Here is a 17818-nt window from a genome sequence, read left to right as displayed (position 1 = left end):
CGTTATAATCTCACCATGGTTAGTCTCTTGCTAAACAGAACTGCTGTAGGGTCGGTCTACCACCATCTGAAAGTATTCTGAATGCTGAATGGTGAGTGCTTTGGCTGTTACCAATTTTCTTCCAAAGAAAGAAAATTCAAGTTGGATTCACTTTCAGATCTGACATATGTAATGATCAAAGGACAAAAAAAATGAAGCTGAAATTCCATAGCCTGAAGACCAACGTGAACAATAACATCATTCAAATGCATCTCTCAGTGCAACGTGACCTGTACACTTGAGGCCTCCGATATGATCTGATAACGGGCACATTAGAAAAAGCTGTGCGTTTCCCCCAAAACCTGACCATCAAACAATGCCTAGGCCTACGTTCAAGCGAGTAAACCCTGCCCGTCCCCTTCCCCCCCCACACATTCATACAGCAATCGGGAGTATCTCTGAAGTGTTATAACTCTATTCCTCTCAAAGGAAACAAAAATTGCCCATAACTTGGAAACATGCTAAAAGGTATAAAAATTGAGACAGAAATCTAAGTGTGGTTAAAGAGCAGTCTGGATATAAATGATTCAATTAGAGTTAGCAAAGCTACGAATTTCAATACCTGGCTCCTAGCTTAAGCTACTGACAGAAAAACAACTATCTACTGCTGCAAGTAATGAAATCAAATGACTCCAGAGCCAACATTAAGAAAATCAGATTTTACCGGACACTTCAAAGTTACAAGTTTGGCCAAGTTCTGAAGTAGACATAGTTTTGAGATTTTTATTTTTCTTGATACAAAATGTCTACAATCTTAGAGGGTACTGAATATTAAAAAGTTCAACAAGGCCAAGTATTGGTTTCCAGGCTCACCCATAATCTTAAAAAATATACTATTCTAACAGTAATACTTGGATTTCAAAACATGAAAGCTTGATATAAAACTCCACTTTTTCATCTCAAGAAGAAATCTTGGTATAAAGTATTAAACAATGCTTGCTCTTTTCTTAAGCAATCTTTATATTGGCTTCTTGTTTTATCTTTAGTTAATAATACAAGTATACTAGTTCTAATTCCATTCTCTTTCTCTGAGTTATTTTCGATGGTTTCCTTAACTCAATACGAAGAAAATTCTATTTTAATCACCTGAAACAAAAATTAACTGCGTCCAAAGGTTATCATGCCTTAGCATGTTTCCAATAATGACTTAACACAATGTTATCGACAAGGTTAAAATCAACCTAAAACAAACGGCAAAAGAATTATTCCATTTAATAACGTCATTGGGACTCCTTTCCCCTTTACAAAGAGCTGAGAATAAGATCGAAATAGAATTATGACATCTGTAAGCGCTAACAGATAATTTTACCCATCTTACAATTCTGAAAAACCAGAGAAGGCAGAACCTGGCACTTGGGTGGTTAAATTCTATAGTATGTGAGATCAACGGCACCTCAAAGCCAGTGAAGGCGAGGCCGAACGTCAGCCCGGGGGCAGGCAGAGGAGTCACATCACGCAGCATCACCTGAAGCCCGCAGAGCTGCCCACCAGCCCGGGAGGAGGTCCCTGGGACACACGCTGAAGACAGACCCGCACCGTACGCGGTAACACGCTCCCGGACCACGGTGAGGAAGAGCTTTCAGAGCTAATGCTGACCGCTGAGCCGGGCAGTGGCTGCCTGGGGAAAGAGGGAGGTCTGGGGCTTGGCCGGGAAGAGTCTGGGATGGATGGATGGATGGTATCTGTCACAGCTGTGCCAGCAAAGCGACGTGTCTCCTGGGGGAGGGGAATGTTGGGACCTCCTCCACATTTTGAAAGCTTGCCTTAGAACACATGTGTCAAACACACGGCCCGCGGGCCAAATCCAGCCCGCCAGGCCTTGCAATGTGGCCCGCACCGCGCTGTCATCACTGCACTCCGCTGTCAGTTTATGACATTGTCAGTTTATGACTGTTCAGTAAACCATTCGGCCCGCGATTTAGGCTGGATTTTAGGTTTTGGCCCCTTCTCTGATTGAGTTCGACACCCCTACCTTAGAAAAAGCCAGAGCGCTGCAGCACAAGGTAGCCAACTCTGTCCCTGACGGGTTCCCCCAACCCCGAGTTCTCTCTTTTGCGCACGTTACCGGGAGAGCAGGCCTGCACCGTGCGGCTCCCTCCTGGGGCTCAGAGACTTAGTGGCAGGTGAAAGCGGTAAGACGGGAGGATGGGACGCCAGAAGCAGGCACGGGGCCGCAGCAGAGGAAGCTCTGGGTTACGTTATGCTCAGAGTGGTGTAGGATAACTATGGTCACAAAGGCAGTGAGAACGCTGTTGGTTCTCAGTCACCAGAATAAGCTGTCACATTAAAGAGGGCTGGTCCAAGGCAGTACATGTGAGCATGAGCACCCAAGAGATTTTCTTTCCCGGGCTAGCTTCCAAAACCACACAAAAGTCTGCATTTTTTGTTTGTTTTATGCCGTCACACCAAATTTGATGAATCCAACAGTTCGTCTCCATTCCCATGAATCAATCCCATGCACACTGCTCGGCTCAATGAAACAAAGTACTTTACTTTGAAATGACCAGTTTGATAAAGAGGAGTTTATAGAGTCATGGTTCACAAATTAGAACATGCCCATAAAATAGCCTTTTAAGAAAGTCACAAAAGGAAAAAATAGGTTTCTTGTTTGAACACTGAATATAAGGCAGTAAAAAAATCGGGACTTTTTTAAAACATCAAGGGACGCGGGACAAATTGTTCAAAACCGGGACTGTCCCGCCAAAAGCGGGACGTCTGGTCACCTTAGTCAAAGGTCAACATGCCTGCCCACTGCACCCCCACCCCCACCCCCAATCTCACACCTGTCTTCTGTCGGAAGTCTTGTTCATCCTCAATTAAGCTTTGGCAGCTTTGGACCCAGCTGGTTTAGAGAAAGAAACTGAAGCAAATCCAAAATGAACTGATGCTACTAAGTGCACTGGATAGTAATTGTAAAGCTACTGTCAGGTTATAATTAACTATAGGCCCGGTGCATGAAAATTCATGCGATGCAAGGGGAAGTCCAGGAGCCCTCAGGGGCAGGAGGTGACCTGGCAATCAGGGGAAGGCAATGCCCCATCACACCTCTGCTGCTGCCACTGCTGGCAGTGCAAGCCTTGGCCAGCCCTGGTTACCTGAGTCTCAGGTGGCTCTGGGCGGCTGGGCAGCCGCCATCTGGGGCTTGCCTGTGCTTTGGGCCAGCCCTGGACGGCTGGGGGACTGAGGGGTCTGGGGTGCTGCCATCTTGTGACTATGGGCGCTGCATTCTTTGAGGGTGTGGCAGTCAATTAGCATATTCCGTTATTATTAGATAGGATCAGAAGATGAAGTAATGTCTCAAAATGATTTAAAGCTAGTACAAAATGACATCAACGATCAGAAACACTACTGCTTTCAGAATGAAAGGCAGCTCCCTTGCCTACTCTCATGCTCTGGGAACTCATTCAGTACCGAGTATACGTTTTGTATTAATTTAATAGAGGGATTAGAGTCACTTTTCTAATGAGGACTGTGTTGACCCTGATGAGAAAATATCATATTCCCAAGTACAAGCTTGATAAGTGGATATGAAACTCAAATAGATTTAAAAAAAAAAAAATACTGGTTTTAAGTTGTCTAATTCCTGAGGGAATAGTCAACTGCCATCATGAAGAGGTCAAAAGGAATTCTATAAGATATGGTGAAGCTTCTTCAAGGAATCTGATATATATGTGCACATATGCACACACACACATACATACATATATTTATGTATTGAGTGTATTAGATTAGAAACTACATTGAAATGTTAAATTAAAAATGTAAACAGCAAAGAGAGAAACAAAAGTGAAGTCAGATCACTGCTGAGCAACTGGGAAAATATTTACAAGGAAAAAAATCAGCCGGGCCCAAACACTCCCCCCCAGAACAGGGACCTGTTTAAGGAGCCTGAAGAGGTAGTTATTGGACAAGAAACCAGAAGGGCGCTCCCTAAGCCTTCCTTCCCCAGCAGACCAGCCGCTCGGAGCCACAAGGAGCGGAGCGCTGTCTACAGCAGCGGTCACCATTTGGGCCCCACAGACCTCCAGTGACCGTCGCTCTAAACTAGTGGACAGACCTCCAGTGACCGTCGCTCTAAAGGTTTCCTTAAACTAGCGGTTGCCAACCCTGCGGACCTCACGGACCCCCCTGTAGACTCTGAAGTGCTAGGAGCAAAGGGAAAAGCAGTGAAGCATTCCTTCGGGAAACTTCAGAACCACACCTGCAAGGACTGACCACACAATGACAGCCTCTCAGTCTCCGGACCAGCGTGCTGTGACTGCTCCTCCGGCCTGGTTATCCTGTTCCCAGTGTCTTCAAGTCATTTCCCCTGACGCTCAGCGCTTCAGGAGAGCACCGAGGCCTCACCCCGTCCGCACCTTCGGACAGCGAGAGTCACGACCACCAGAGGCTCCTGAGTGGGAGGCGAGGGCCCTATTCCCCAGGTCTCAGGTGCACCCGCCACCAGAATTTGTTCGTCTATAAACGTTCCCACGGTCCCTAGATATATATTTTTTAAATATATATTTTATTGATTTTTTTACAGAGAGGAAGTGAGAGGAGAGAGATAAGAGAGCTAGAACCATCGATGAGAGAGAGACATCGACCAGCTGCCAATGTACATGCCCTTCACCGGAATCGAACCTGGGACCTTTCAGTCCGCAGACAGACGCTCTATCCACTGAGCCAAACCCGTTTCGGCCCACAGTCCCTACTTTTACCAGCAGGTCAGTGGGATGGCTTTTGAGGTGGAGGTGAAGAGTTGGTATTAGTTTAGAAATCAACCTTAGTCTGCCATTGATTAAAATGCAGACTGATTTTACTTGCCAGGAATATAGAAGTCTTTTTGTTACGAGGAAAACTAAGCACACAGCTTAGATTTAAATGAAGGCTGTGGGTCAGTGTACTAGACACTTAGGCTTCTCCATTAAGTCCTGCATCTGTAGCTTTAGGCCAATAAATAAAATTGAAGATAATTAATGTGGCAAAGAAAGATCAGATCTGTAAAACATTTTAGGACATAGCCCTCTCCCATATTAATCTTACTAGATCAAGGTAACAATCGAATTTTACATTATCCACTAAAGAACCCAGCTGTTGTTTTTTTCTGATAAGAAATTAAATTACTGCTTTGCATTTAAAAGTACAGATAACTATAGTTACTAGGGAACTTTGTGATTTCCAATAGAACCAAGATCCCTGCTATGTGTTCCTAAACTGGCTACAGTAGTCAATAACTTCACTTCTCTTCCCCAAATAGGTAATTTCTTGAGATCTTAAATTTTACATGACAGACTTACTTTGGGATAAAATGGCCCTGAATATGCTTTTCAAATTCAGTATCCTAATAAAATATTTTAAAAATAATTTTCCTAAATGTGGTTTCCCGCTACAGTGTTAGGTAATGGAGTCACTCATTTCCCATTCCAGTGTGAGGCCTTGAGTCAGACACATTTAAGAAAGCAGCTTATTTTGGTGACTAACCATTTTTTTTTTTTTTAGCACGAATATATTCATGGGGAAAGTGTAAATCTTATCAGCCTTTTTCAGGTCCCATGGGGAAACATACCTACTCTTAAAACTTGAGATCCTGCTACATCAGGAATATTTTTAACCAAATTGTTCTATCTGGACGTAGACAATTAACAAAGGAAGCTTTGTAATTGTTTTTCCTGAAATTAGATCAGAGCCATCTCTCTGACAGGCCAGCCACTTGGGCCAGCAGGATCTCGGCACCAGCCTAATGAACCTGACAGCTGTGTGTGAAGGCTGGTAATGAGGACCAGAAACACAAATACAGCTCCAACATGATGCACTAGAGCAGTGTTTCCCAACCTTCTCTCATGATGAGAATCACCTGGTGGAGTTGTTAAAACACAGATTCCTGAATCCCAACTAAGAAGTGCTAAACTAGAATTTTTGGGAACATATAGGTAAAATTGCATACCTAACTTAGTGCTCTGTATATAAAATCTGTCTTAGAGCACTAGTTAAGTATACAATTTTACCTATATGTTCCCAAAAATCCTAGTTTAGCACTTCTTAGTTGGGATTCAGGAATCTGTGTTTTAACAACTCCACCAGGTGATTCTCATCATGAGAGAAGTTTGGGAAACACTGCACTAGAGGTAGGAAAGCGTCAGGCCTATAAATCTCCAAGAACCTATAAAGATCCCCTCCTTTTTGGGTTTGGGCTGTAATGTTCAAATCTGCACAAATAGTCCCTTAATTATTTGCATTTAATACACAATACTGATTTGCATATCCCCAAAATCTCTATTACCCACTACTTATTGACAATTATAACAACAGTGACCCTATGTAGGACTATGTGCCAGGCAGTATTCTAAGTGCCTTAGTGCTCTTCAAATAAAAATCAGAATTATCTGTTCAAATATCTGTAAGTTGGAGGAGGGCCTTGTTAGGACAGCTGTTTAGTAATGACCTATATAGCCGTGTAACTTGAATTTCAGTCAGATACAAAGGTGTTTTTTACTTGATCAAATAAAGATTATGCTGGCTAATTTTATAAAAAAAAATGTATATTAAGCTTATAATACTAGAAAAATAAACTGTGAACTTGTAATTTATTTGGTAAATAAAAAACCTACTTCTAATAAACCACTGAAACAAGTAGTCATGCTGCTTAAGAGGGAATTTCTATGAGTAGACAGACAGAAAATATTAGTACTACTTTTAAAAGACAAAGGATCGAAGTGAAATGGAATGACTCACGCTGCACATTTTCAGGTTAGCTATATGTAATGAGGTCTAAAAAACCCTCCACTTTTAAGAAGGAAACATTTTTTTAATGCAAGGATCACTGACAGTAAGTAGATTCTTTGCTATATAATACTAGTTTTATTGGGTTTCCTTTGAAAAATTAAAGTATGGGCATTACTAAATCATCTAAAAAGTTAGGCAGTGCTACCTGTATGTAACAGTTTGCAATACTTTAAATTTGATTGTGATAATATCCACAGTAATTTAAAAATGGAATTCTATATAGATGTTTTGTCACTCTAAAATGTTTCACCCTCTTCACTGTGTGCTTTCAAATGCAAAATGTCTATTTACTTAGATCTTAAGTAGTTCTAGAACGTGAGGCCGCAGGCTGTTAGGAATTGTGTCCTCCAAAACCATGTTGAGTCCTAACTCCAGGGACCTCAGAATGTGGCCTTGTTTAGAAACACGGTCATTGCAGATGTAACGAGTGAAGATGAGGACACACTGAAGCATGGTGAGCCACTAGTCGGATGTAACTGGTGTCCTTCTGAGAGGAAAACGTAAACACCGAGGGAAGGGGGTGTGCACACACGATGGATGGCCGTGTGAGGACAGAGGCAGAGCCTGGAGGACCCGCCAGGACAGGGCCGCGGAGCCTGCGGGAAGTCTGAGGCGGTGAGGAAGGATTCCCTCTGGAGGCTTCAGCGAAAGCGTGACCTGCCAACACCTTCATTTCAGACTTTAGCCTCTGGAACTTGGAGAAAATGAGTTGCTGTTGTTTTAAGCAACCCAGTGTTTGGTACGTTGTTACAGTAACCCTCGGAAACTATTTGTGAAGACGAATTACGTGGTCTGCAACACTGGGTTGGAAGTATTCTCTCCGCCCGCCCCCTCCCCTCTTTCCCAGCGATGCGATGCATTTTAGCCCGTGGTCAGACTATCTGACTAACAATTCAGAGAGTAATATGATGAACATACAGGCTGTAATTAAAATATTAAATAAATTCCATTTTAAAAAACAGTCCTAAATGAAGCCCTAACCGTTTTACTATTTAGAAATCTCTAAGTCCTTATCCTGCATCTGACTACAGTAATCCCAGATGCGAAGATCTGCAGAAACTCCTGAGATGTAAAGTGCTGTCTTCTCTCAACTACAAAGGCTCAAGTAGCACCATCGCCAAAGAGGGAAAGACCAGTTCGTAAAGAAGGGTTATCCTGTTACAGTTGCAAAGGTTGTTAATTAACACAACCCTTGTGATTTTACTATATTCTTACTAATGTGTAAACTGACCCGAGCTCAGTAATAAACACAGGAGTCATGTCATTAAAAAAGATGTTCAAATGCAAGAAGGTTTTATTTCATGTAATAATCACAACATAAGTAAAATAGGAACTACTTTTGGGAAGATTAGTGGAAATAGAAATGTAACTAACAAGTATGATAAGCATGTTCCCTTGATGTGTGCCTTAGGCAGTCATAGCTAAAGATCCACCTGCCAAAGACTCTGACAAAGGTCACCCCAGGCCACCACTGTGACATGCTGCAGATTAACTGTACATACATCTAAGTTCAGTGAATTTAACAGAAGACTTGAAAAGAAAGAAAACCTAGAATCGGGTTATATATTCTAAGAACGTAAAATAATTGCAAACTAACTACTGCCACTAGACAAAGGCTAGTCTCTAAACTCTCTGAATTCAATCAAGCGGTGAGTAAAGACTAACACTGCATGTTTACTATGTATAACTTTACATATCTCATTTAATTCAAGTCATGGAATGGTCTTAATATGGGAGTTTTATACACAAGAAAAAAGGTTTTGGCTACACATATAGTATACAAACGCCAAATTTCAGAAAGGAGATGCCAAAGCCACATCCGAAATGTAAACTGGCTAGCAATCACTAGTTCTGCTTTGAATGTATAAAGTATAGGAGGTTTTAAAATCTTATTTAATTTGTGGGAAAAGGTGTTTTCAAAAAGAAACCTTATTTAATATCAAGGCAGCAGAAGCCTGCTTCCAAATAGCAAGCTATGCCCTGGCCGAGCAGCGCGGCTGGTTGGGGAGTGATGCCCACACCGAGGCTGCAGTGTGGGTTCCTGGTCGGGGCACATACAAGCACCAGAATGCATAAATAAGTGAACAAATGCAAGTTTCTCTCTCCCTTAAAAAAAAAAAAATTAGTAGCAAATTGTTAAGAAAGTTAGTATTATGCCATGGTATAACCTTAAGAAAAAACTAATCCTGAACACAAAATCTAAGCAAGTGAAGCTGCAGTGATTGCTTACAGCAAAAGAAGACAGCCCCATGAATGTATACATGTAACCATGAGAACAGCTCACGTTCAGTGTTTAACGGCAGCTTTACCCTACAACCGTGGTCGGCAAACTCTTTAGTCAACAGAGCCAAACAGCAACAGGACGACGATTGAAGTTTCTTTGGAAAGTCAAATTTTTTAAACTTAAACCTCTTCTAATGCCATTTCTTCAAAACAGACTCGCCCAGGCCGTGGTATTTTGTGGAAGAGCCACGCTCAAGGGACCAAAGAGCCACATGTGGCTCGCAAGCCCATTTGCTGACCAGGCCCTATAGGGAGAAGCCTGGTGGGGCTGTTCCAGTTTATGGTTTTCTGCCTAAATTTATTTTCCTAAAGTGAAGAGGAATCACTGGTGAGCCTCTGTGATGAGTGTCTGACACTTTATTAGGCGGTGCAGGCTGATGTTTAATTTACGGTAATAGACCTGCGTTTCGTTCTTTGCTCACATACTTTCAAGTTATAAGACCTTGGGAAGTCACTTGTGACTTAGGTTTCTAACTACTTCACAGGATTGCTGTGAGGATTATATTATGCAGGTAATAAAATTATTCTAGTTCCTGTCACATAATACATGTCCATTCAATATTAACTAATATCAATAACTCTACCGGTTAGCTATTAAGGAATGCACTTAGAGGCGCAGTAATTTTGTTCAAAAACACACATCTAGCCAATGTCAAAACCAGTTTTGAAAACCCAAAGGCAGTAAAACCTGTGTCCTTACAAAAAGCATCTCAAACTTGTTAGTCTTTCCCATTGTTCCTCCTGCTTCTTCACCTGGTCTCTCACAGAAAACTTATTTCATGGATGCAAGGAGTTCAAGTGCTGGAACTGAGCTTAGAAATCACCCAGCCAAGGGCAGGCAGCTGCTTTCAGCAGACAAATCCACTGGATGGCTCCTGTCTGGAACAGCGGTCAGAAAGGAGGCTATGAAGAAACAGACAAAACCGCGACAGCTGCCCGAGGCAGGCGCGTTGATATCCGCGTGGGGGGAAGGGGTGGTTTCCAACACAGGTCAGCCACCTTCTACACTATCGGCCACTGCTACCCAAGTGTAATATGCTCATTAAACTCATCTAACTCGCAGGGCTCAGTTACAAGTTCACTCTCTCCCACGTATTGAGCTCGGTGCATAAGCACTCTTTCCACTTCCTTCATTACAGGTCCTCCTACTACCCAACTTTTCCCATACGATATAAAGTTAGCTCATTAGCACAATCACACCCACGTGTAATATAAGACACCTTGATTCTAAGACACTTTTTATATTTTAATACTATATGTGTCTTACAGATTACTTGAAGTATTCTATATCTTGATTAGGACAAGACAGTGTAACTGGAAGCGTATATACAGGATGAAAAGAATCCCATGAATTAAGTAGAGAAGAAAATGTCTGAGCAAAGTTCATGCCGAAATACAATACTGATTTGCATTACTTTTTGATATGCAACCCACATCTCAGTAATCCCACTAGTAACGCTACTTCTAGTCCCTGATAAAGTTAATGCTTCTATAATAGTTTTGTCCCAAATGGGCTTCCTATATAACCAAAGCATTTAATTACATGATATCAAGTAAATTTTTATTTGAGGTATCCTAAACCAAGTTTCACTTGAGTCAAAAATGCTTCCTACAAAACCATCCCATATGCTTCCTCCCATCCTTATCTGCTATAGTTCTTTACTTTTTAAAATATTTTAAGAATCTCCAGTATATGGTCTGTTAAATATTTATGTATTTTGATGTAGTGAAGGTGGGGCTCTGTGGGAGTTTATAATATAAACTAGGTGTGTGTGTGTGTAAATGTGTATTCCCCAGGAGATTCTGCACTAGTAGGTTTGTGGTGATCCCTTAAAACCCCCAAATTTCCATAACTCCACCAGTGATTCTATTATTTATTTCTTGTCTGAAAAACCACAGTGTATTTCAAATTGCTTCCAATATGCATGCCACTATTTAAAGTATGCCCCCCAAAAGAAAACAATATGAGCCATTAATTTTAAATTCTAATTCCAGAAAGTTTTGTTGGATCAAGGTATCTTGCTTTTAAATTTCCTATTATAAACTATAGTAACCCGATTTTTTTCTTCAAAAGTAGAAAATATATAACTATCAACTTGAGTTATAGTTTAAAAGATGTTATATGAAACCACAGAATCAATGAAAACATTTATAATTCTCTGCCACACTACAGTATTTATGACTACTCATAATAATGTAGTTTTTATTTTCCCTATCTTAAAAATATCAAGATATGGCTCCCCTCTTCTATATTATGCAAAATATTTAAAAAGAAAAATGTTAGCTTTCTTCCTTTGAGTTAAAAGCCCTTAAAACATTTTATTAATACAGCACCCAATAAAGTAATAATGATGAAGGCACATAAGGTATAATAAAATTTAATTGACTATTAAAATTTTCTTTTTCATTAAAGGTTGTGCCCATCTAAAATACATGAATAATGAATGCCACATTTCTTTGATTCTAAGACAGTTTTTACATTTTAACATTTCTGAGTTAAGGATGGGTCTTATAATCAGTGGCATGTCATATTGGAAGCATTGATTTTATTCTGAATGGTGCTTCTTACAATCAATGAAAAATGACACCTTAGATCTGATGAACTGTTTATAAAAAAAAACTTTTTCCAATTAAAAGAGCAACTTTTTCTTTTTAAATGTAACACAATTTCCCCACACTCCAAACAACCTTAAATGTGGAGCTCCATAGACTATCATCTTTGATACGAGTGAAAAAATGGCCAATAAATTTAATAAAGCAACTAAATTATCAGGACAAAAGAAATTACTCTGGTATGGTAAGAATATAATAACTTAAATAAGTAACAAACTTTACCAATGAATTATATAATTTCCAGAGGTTTAAGCATTTCATTTTATACTATGCCATCCTCCTATGCTTTCTCCCGTATTTGTCTGCCCTATGTATAGACAAAATTAGAATAAAGGTGCATTCCACCTATAATATGCTGCAGATAAAGACTACTTTGCTGTAAAATAAGTTTCTATCTACCATACAAAAGATCAAAATACAGTATATGCATTTATGCTAAGGTCAGAGCCAACGTTTAATGAAATGTTTAAAGACATAAAAACTATTTAAATATTAATGTCTATTAATACTGCAGGCTACTGATAAATATATAAAGTCATATCATTCTCTATTTAACAAATCACAAATCAACATCATGGTGTATAATGCCAATACTGCCTGTAGCACTTTAAATCATCTTATTTGGTTAGGTTACTCCTTGTAAATTTCTAGTTGCCAGTATTCTAGTGACAACACTGTGACCAAAAGCATTAAAAATGTGATAGGACCTATGTCAAACTTATCAAAAACAATTAACTCTTCTGTGCATATCATTTAAAAAAAATTCAACATAAATATCAATTTTGAAAATTCAGTTAAAACATGATTAATATTCTTTCACTTAAGTATTCAACAAAACAAGGTCCCCGGGAGAGTAAGTGCACATAAATTCTCTTCAGCTACGCTAAGTGTCACACATTTCCAAGACAGGTTTCTGGCTCTGTACTGACAAGTGATGAGGAAACTTGCACCACACAATCCTCCAACCGGTGGAATGCCTGCACATGGTTTGTTTTTAAGCTTGCACACGAAGGCCAACAGCGACGTAAAGAGCCTGGGATTAGAAGCCAGTGAGAAGTCTCAGTGACCTATCCCAAGTGCCCGTCATTTAATTTTATAATGGTGAGTGTAACTAAAGGCGTCTGAGACACTGCAGCCCGTGTAATTTCCTGGAAGACAAGGCAAACCTTTCCCGAACATTAACATTTTGTGCCTTTGTCAGTTTTCCCTGTTATCCTAAGGAAAAGATTGGAAACCAATTCAAATTATTGAACTGAACTGAGTTTCCTTAAAAATAAACACCAAATTCCCCCCTCAGCCACTTTTTCAAATAACAAATGCTCTATTTCTATTTCAGAATCTGTAAGAAGAAAAGATTTTCTTTTTGGCTAGGTACAGTAAAGACCTATAGCTCTCTAGATCATCAGATACGGTTAGCTAAAACATCCCATTTTAAATAGCTGGTGCGATCTTATCATGGGGGTGGGGTTATCGTTGACAAACCTACTTAAGGCTTCTACATAAAGAGAGCAGATGATGAATTGTTGGGAATGCACAGGAAACTAGGACCAAATGAAAGCCATCGTAAAACCCAAAGGAGACACAAATGAATGAAAACAAAAACAAAAACAAATAAGTAACAGAAACCAAGAACAAATTTTTCTGCTACTCGGTTTACCTTGGAGATTAATACGAATAGTGTAACCCAGAGCCTGACAGTCACTTTGCTCTTGGATTACAGATTAACGTTTTAAACACATCAACAACACTATCCATTTTGTACCATGAAGATACTCACGTCAGGCAAGTGACCAGCAAGTACTTTAGTACTAGGACTATCAATGCAGAATAGAAAATATAATGTGCAACAATGCATTGCAAGCATTTATATGAAATTTGGGCCCATGCTAAATCTGGCTTCGTGATTAATTATATATTTTTTAAATTAGCAAACCGCCAATGTATTTCTTTATAGTACTTATTTCCCCCTTCATAAAGGTTAAGAGCTGTAACTATGAGCAATGCCAAATTTATCTAATTCTATTCAGTTTTTAAAAATACTTTATTCTCTGAACTATCAACATCTATATTTCTCTGTATGTGCATGAATATAGACATACAGAGAAACAAAATAACCTACAACTCACACAGTATACAAATTTTATATACAAACGAATGAGACTGCATGGTTTTTATATTAGAGTACATGCTTTTCCACCACAGTTCTTCATCGTTGTTATTAGGAGTAATAGAAACCTTTTGCGACTAAGCACATGCAGCTAACGATTCAGGGTTTAAAGAATTTGTGGGTTAAAAAAAATACAATTCCTAGAACACTGTTATCAAACAAATAAGTTTTATTGGCATCTAAAAACAAAATTCACCCAACATTGAAACGTACTTTAATATTTACGTTGTTGTTTTCTTTTTACTCACTGCAGTATGAGGAACAAATCACAAACACTTACTTTGGAGAAACAGAGACCATAGTGTAGATTTTACAAAATCACTTTTTAAAATCTCTGTATTGTGCTCCTCAAATGACTAGAGCCAGTCTTTGCATAAAATATCACAGCTTTGTCTATTACCTTAAAATTCTGCAGCAGCCTAAAGATATGGATAAGATATACCACGGCTGGCTATTCTGAAATATACCTATTACCATATCCAACCTAATAGTAGTATCTAAAAAACCCTTTCTTCCATAGGAAGTCTCTGACAAGCTGTTATTCATTTCCTTGAAGTTAAAAGAATCTGGGGGCAACATTTATATTTTATCAGAAAAATAAAAAATGTTTACCTATCATGTTCATATTAAGAACAATGTCTATACAAGTCAGTTGTACAATTATTTTAAGAGAAAAGTGAACATGAACATCAGATTAACTTAATTCTGGCAGACAAAAGTGAACAACTATGGTCCAGTCAGCCATTAATCTATTACAGAGATGACAACTTTACAAAAGGTATCTGTTTACCTACTGAGTGATGATTATGTCCCCTCAGTTTCTGTGTTTTCTACCACTGGTTCACTTTCTATATCAGCAACTGTGTCACTCTTCTCCTTGTTTATTTCATTTGAAGATGTCAGTTTTTCATAGAGTTCAGGTTCGTTCTGTACTGGTAAAGGTGGCGGTTGAGCATGTCTCTCAGCATTTTCACCATTAACCTGAGGCACATTATCACCTTTTCGTTGAGAAGCGGCCCCTTCAAAGAAATCAAAAACCCGAGCATGGGGAGGGGGGACCCAGGCGTTTTGAATTCTATCTCGTCCAAGACGATTTCCATTAATTTCTCTGCAGAAATCAAAATCTCTGTCATCCCTATCCCTCTGCCTCTCCCAGTGTCTTCTGCGGTCATCAAAATCTCTGTGAACCTCTTGAACAAATCCTCTGTTCCAAGGACCACTTCGGGGATCAAATCGATAGCTTCCCGATCGAAACCTCCCTCTTTCTTCATGTAAGCCTTTGGGACCAGCGAAGACAGGCAGCACCCGGTGCTCTCTCTCGTCAAAATCTCTGTGCCCCCACGGCTTCTCTGGGGGAAAGCCAAAGTGGTCTCTCCGCCCGAGATGGTCCATGCCCGGCCGCACAAGGTTCTCTCTGATGTCCACGGGAGGCCTCACAAAATGATCCCTGCCGTCTAACGGCGGCCTTCCAGGGCCTTCCCTGGGGTCTACAGGCCGGCCAAGCACATCCCTAACATCCACCGGGGGAGGTCTACTCATGCTTTCCCTGGTCTCCATCGGAGGAAACCTGTAATCTCTATCGCCTTCCTGTTGAATGTTGTCATTCCCAAGCGGTATCCTTTTTTCCGGATTAGCAATACTGTCTATACTTTGCCTCCCAGGAATTAGAAAAGGTCTTTCTGGCGGACTGAACATGTCTCCTGGAGGAAAGGGACCCCGGGGAGGGGGATGAAATGCTGGGTCGAGCATGGATGGGGGAGGCAGTCCTCGCTGGGGAGGAACTCCAGGCTGCAGCAGAGGGAAGCGGGGGCCAGGGGCCTGCGGAAGCAGTCCTGGCCGGAGGTCTAACATTGGCATGACGGGCATCCTTTGATTAGAGAGATGTAAAGGGGGTAAACTCTGAGGGCCCCCGGGAGGCTGTGTTCCCATAGGTCCGGACGGGGTTAGCACGCTGGGTGGCTGTGCTCCTATAAGTCCAGAACTGTTAGGGAGGCTGGGGGGGAGGACTCCCATAAGTCCAGAATTACTCGAAACACCGGGTGGTTGTATTCCCAAAATTCCAGAGTTGTTTAGAATATTCGGTGGCTGGGTTCCAATAATCCCAGAACTACTCGAAACATTAGATGGCCGGACTCCGAGAATTTCAGAATTACTTGGTGCATTTGGTCTTTGAACTCCAAGAATTCCAGAATTGTTTGTCACATTTGGCGGCTGTCCTCCTAAAATTGCAGAGCCACTTGGAATATCATTTGGAATCACTAAAATGGAAAGGGGAGAGAGAAAAAAAAATTATTCTGGTATAAAAAGAAAACTAATGCTATAATTTCCAGCAGTTAGCTTTGAGTTAATCAGCTAAATTCAAAGTAGACTAAATACTAAGTAAGAATTATAGCTAAAATTAATACCAGTTATAGTAAAATTTAAATATTAAACATGATCTTTAAATTAACAAAAATGCCAGGTTTTATACCGATTTGCCACCTTTAAGCCACAATTCTTAATATACTAACAGTGGTGCCAAAAAAGAAAAAAAAAAGACTTGCTGCCTTCAAACACCATATTTATTTCCAGTCCTGGCTAAATAATACTGTCGGAAGTAAGTTATTTATACTTAGTATGTGTTCATTTTTATCATCTTGTAGGTATTCATATTTTGTGCAATCTTATTTTGATAACACATTAAATCAGTCCCATTAGGCAAAATAAATAAATAAATAGAGGAAGTGAGGTCTCAATGGAAAGGTGTCAAAATCTATACTATCCTGAACAGAATAACAAATTTGTTTTTAATATAAATTTTAGGAAACAGTGATTTCTTTTTAAAAATTGCATTTCAATATGTGTGCATTAAACTGGTTACAAATTCATGGCACCTCGGAATTAAACACCAGTACATAGAAGCAGCGCTTACAATTTAATTATGTGTTTCTGAGGATTTTCATTAGTGTTTACCTGATCTGGTGTTTTCACCAGAAGAAATCTGATGGTCTATAAGATGAGGTACTTTTTCTTCAGGCTCTGCTTGCTTAGGGGGAGGATTAAAAACAGTTCCAGCTGGCAGAGTGGAAGGAGCAAGACTGCTGGCAACAGAACCACCTGGTAAAACAAGGCTACCAAATCCAACCTCTTTCACAGTTTCTGGAGTCATGGATAATGGCGGCTGCACCAAAGCTGTTTAAAGAGCGAGAGACTGTATTTCAGACTTAATTATCTCATCATTCTTGTGCTAAGTTAAAATATTAACCATGAATAACAATGGCCTTGCCAAACTTTTAACTGACTCCCTATCCTCTCTCCAATTGTTTGGTTTGACTGTTCAATGAACAACATACAGTAGGTCCTCACTTAAGGTCGTCGGGAGGTTCTGTGACTTTAAAATGGTGTAATGAACCCTAAGCTAGTTGATATAAACAAGTGTTAAGTTCCTACGGATCTCATAAACATTGAAACCAAACAACATTGAGTGAAGCAAAGTTATTCCCTCAGCATCAACCCATGAACCAAGAGATCACCAGTTGGATTCCCGGTTAGGGCACATGCCCACGTTTTGGGCTCAGCCTCCGGGAAGGGGTGTGCCAGAGGCAGCCAACTGATTTTCTCTCCCACATCCATGTTTCTGTCTCTCTGTCCCTCTCACTTCCTCTCTCTATAATCAATAGAAACCTATTTTTTTTAAAAAGGAATTAAAAAAGGAAGGTTTGGGCAGTACTACTCTAGATTAAGATATGTAATACATACACACACAAAAATATAATGTAGGGACCCTTATTTGAATTTTGACTAAAATAAACCAATTATAAAAAGACATTTTGAGATAAGAATGCCAATCTGAAGATGGACTGACATTTGATACTGTTAAATTTTTTAGAAATCATTTAACAAAAAAATGTGTTTCTAAAAACTTTCATAATAAAAAAGAACAGTAATTCAAAAGAATGAGAAACAGCACAT

The 17818-nt window shown here is 40.0% G+C and overlaps 1 protein-coding gene across 2 annotated transcripts in view; it reads right to left on the bottom strand.

The window, feature by feature from the left end:
* Positions 1-14018: 14018 nt before the first annotated feature.
* Positions 14019-17818, bottom strand: part of SCAF8 (SR-related CTD associated factor 8) — a 57227-nt gene continuing 53427 nt past the window's right edge. For both annotated transcript variants that reach the window (XM_084889403.1, XM_084889402.1), the window contains 2 exons: positions 16820-17038; positions 14019-16125 (listed from right to left, as the gene is read on the bottom strand). In XM_084889403.1, the coding sequence (XP_084745529.1) occupies positions 14672-16125; positions 16820-17038 (1673 nt within the window). In that variant the 3' untranslated portion in view covers positions 14019-14671. The remainder of the gene's footprint in view (positions 16126-16819; positions 17039-17818) is intronic.

The sequence above is a fragment of the Pipistrellus hanaki genome (genome assembly GCF_964339955.1).
Source record: "Pipistrellus hanaki genome assembly, chromosome: 7".
Classification (NCBI taxonomy): Eukaryota; Metazoa; Chordata; class Mammalia; order Chiroptera; family Vespertilionidae; genus Pipistrellus; species Pipistrellus hanaki.
Note: the sequence above shows the minus strand (reverse complement) of the source record. Positions and strands in the feature narration are given on the sequence as shown.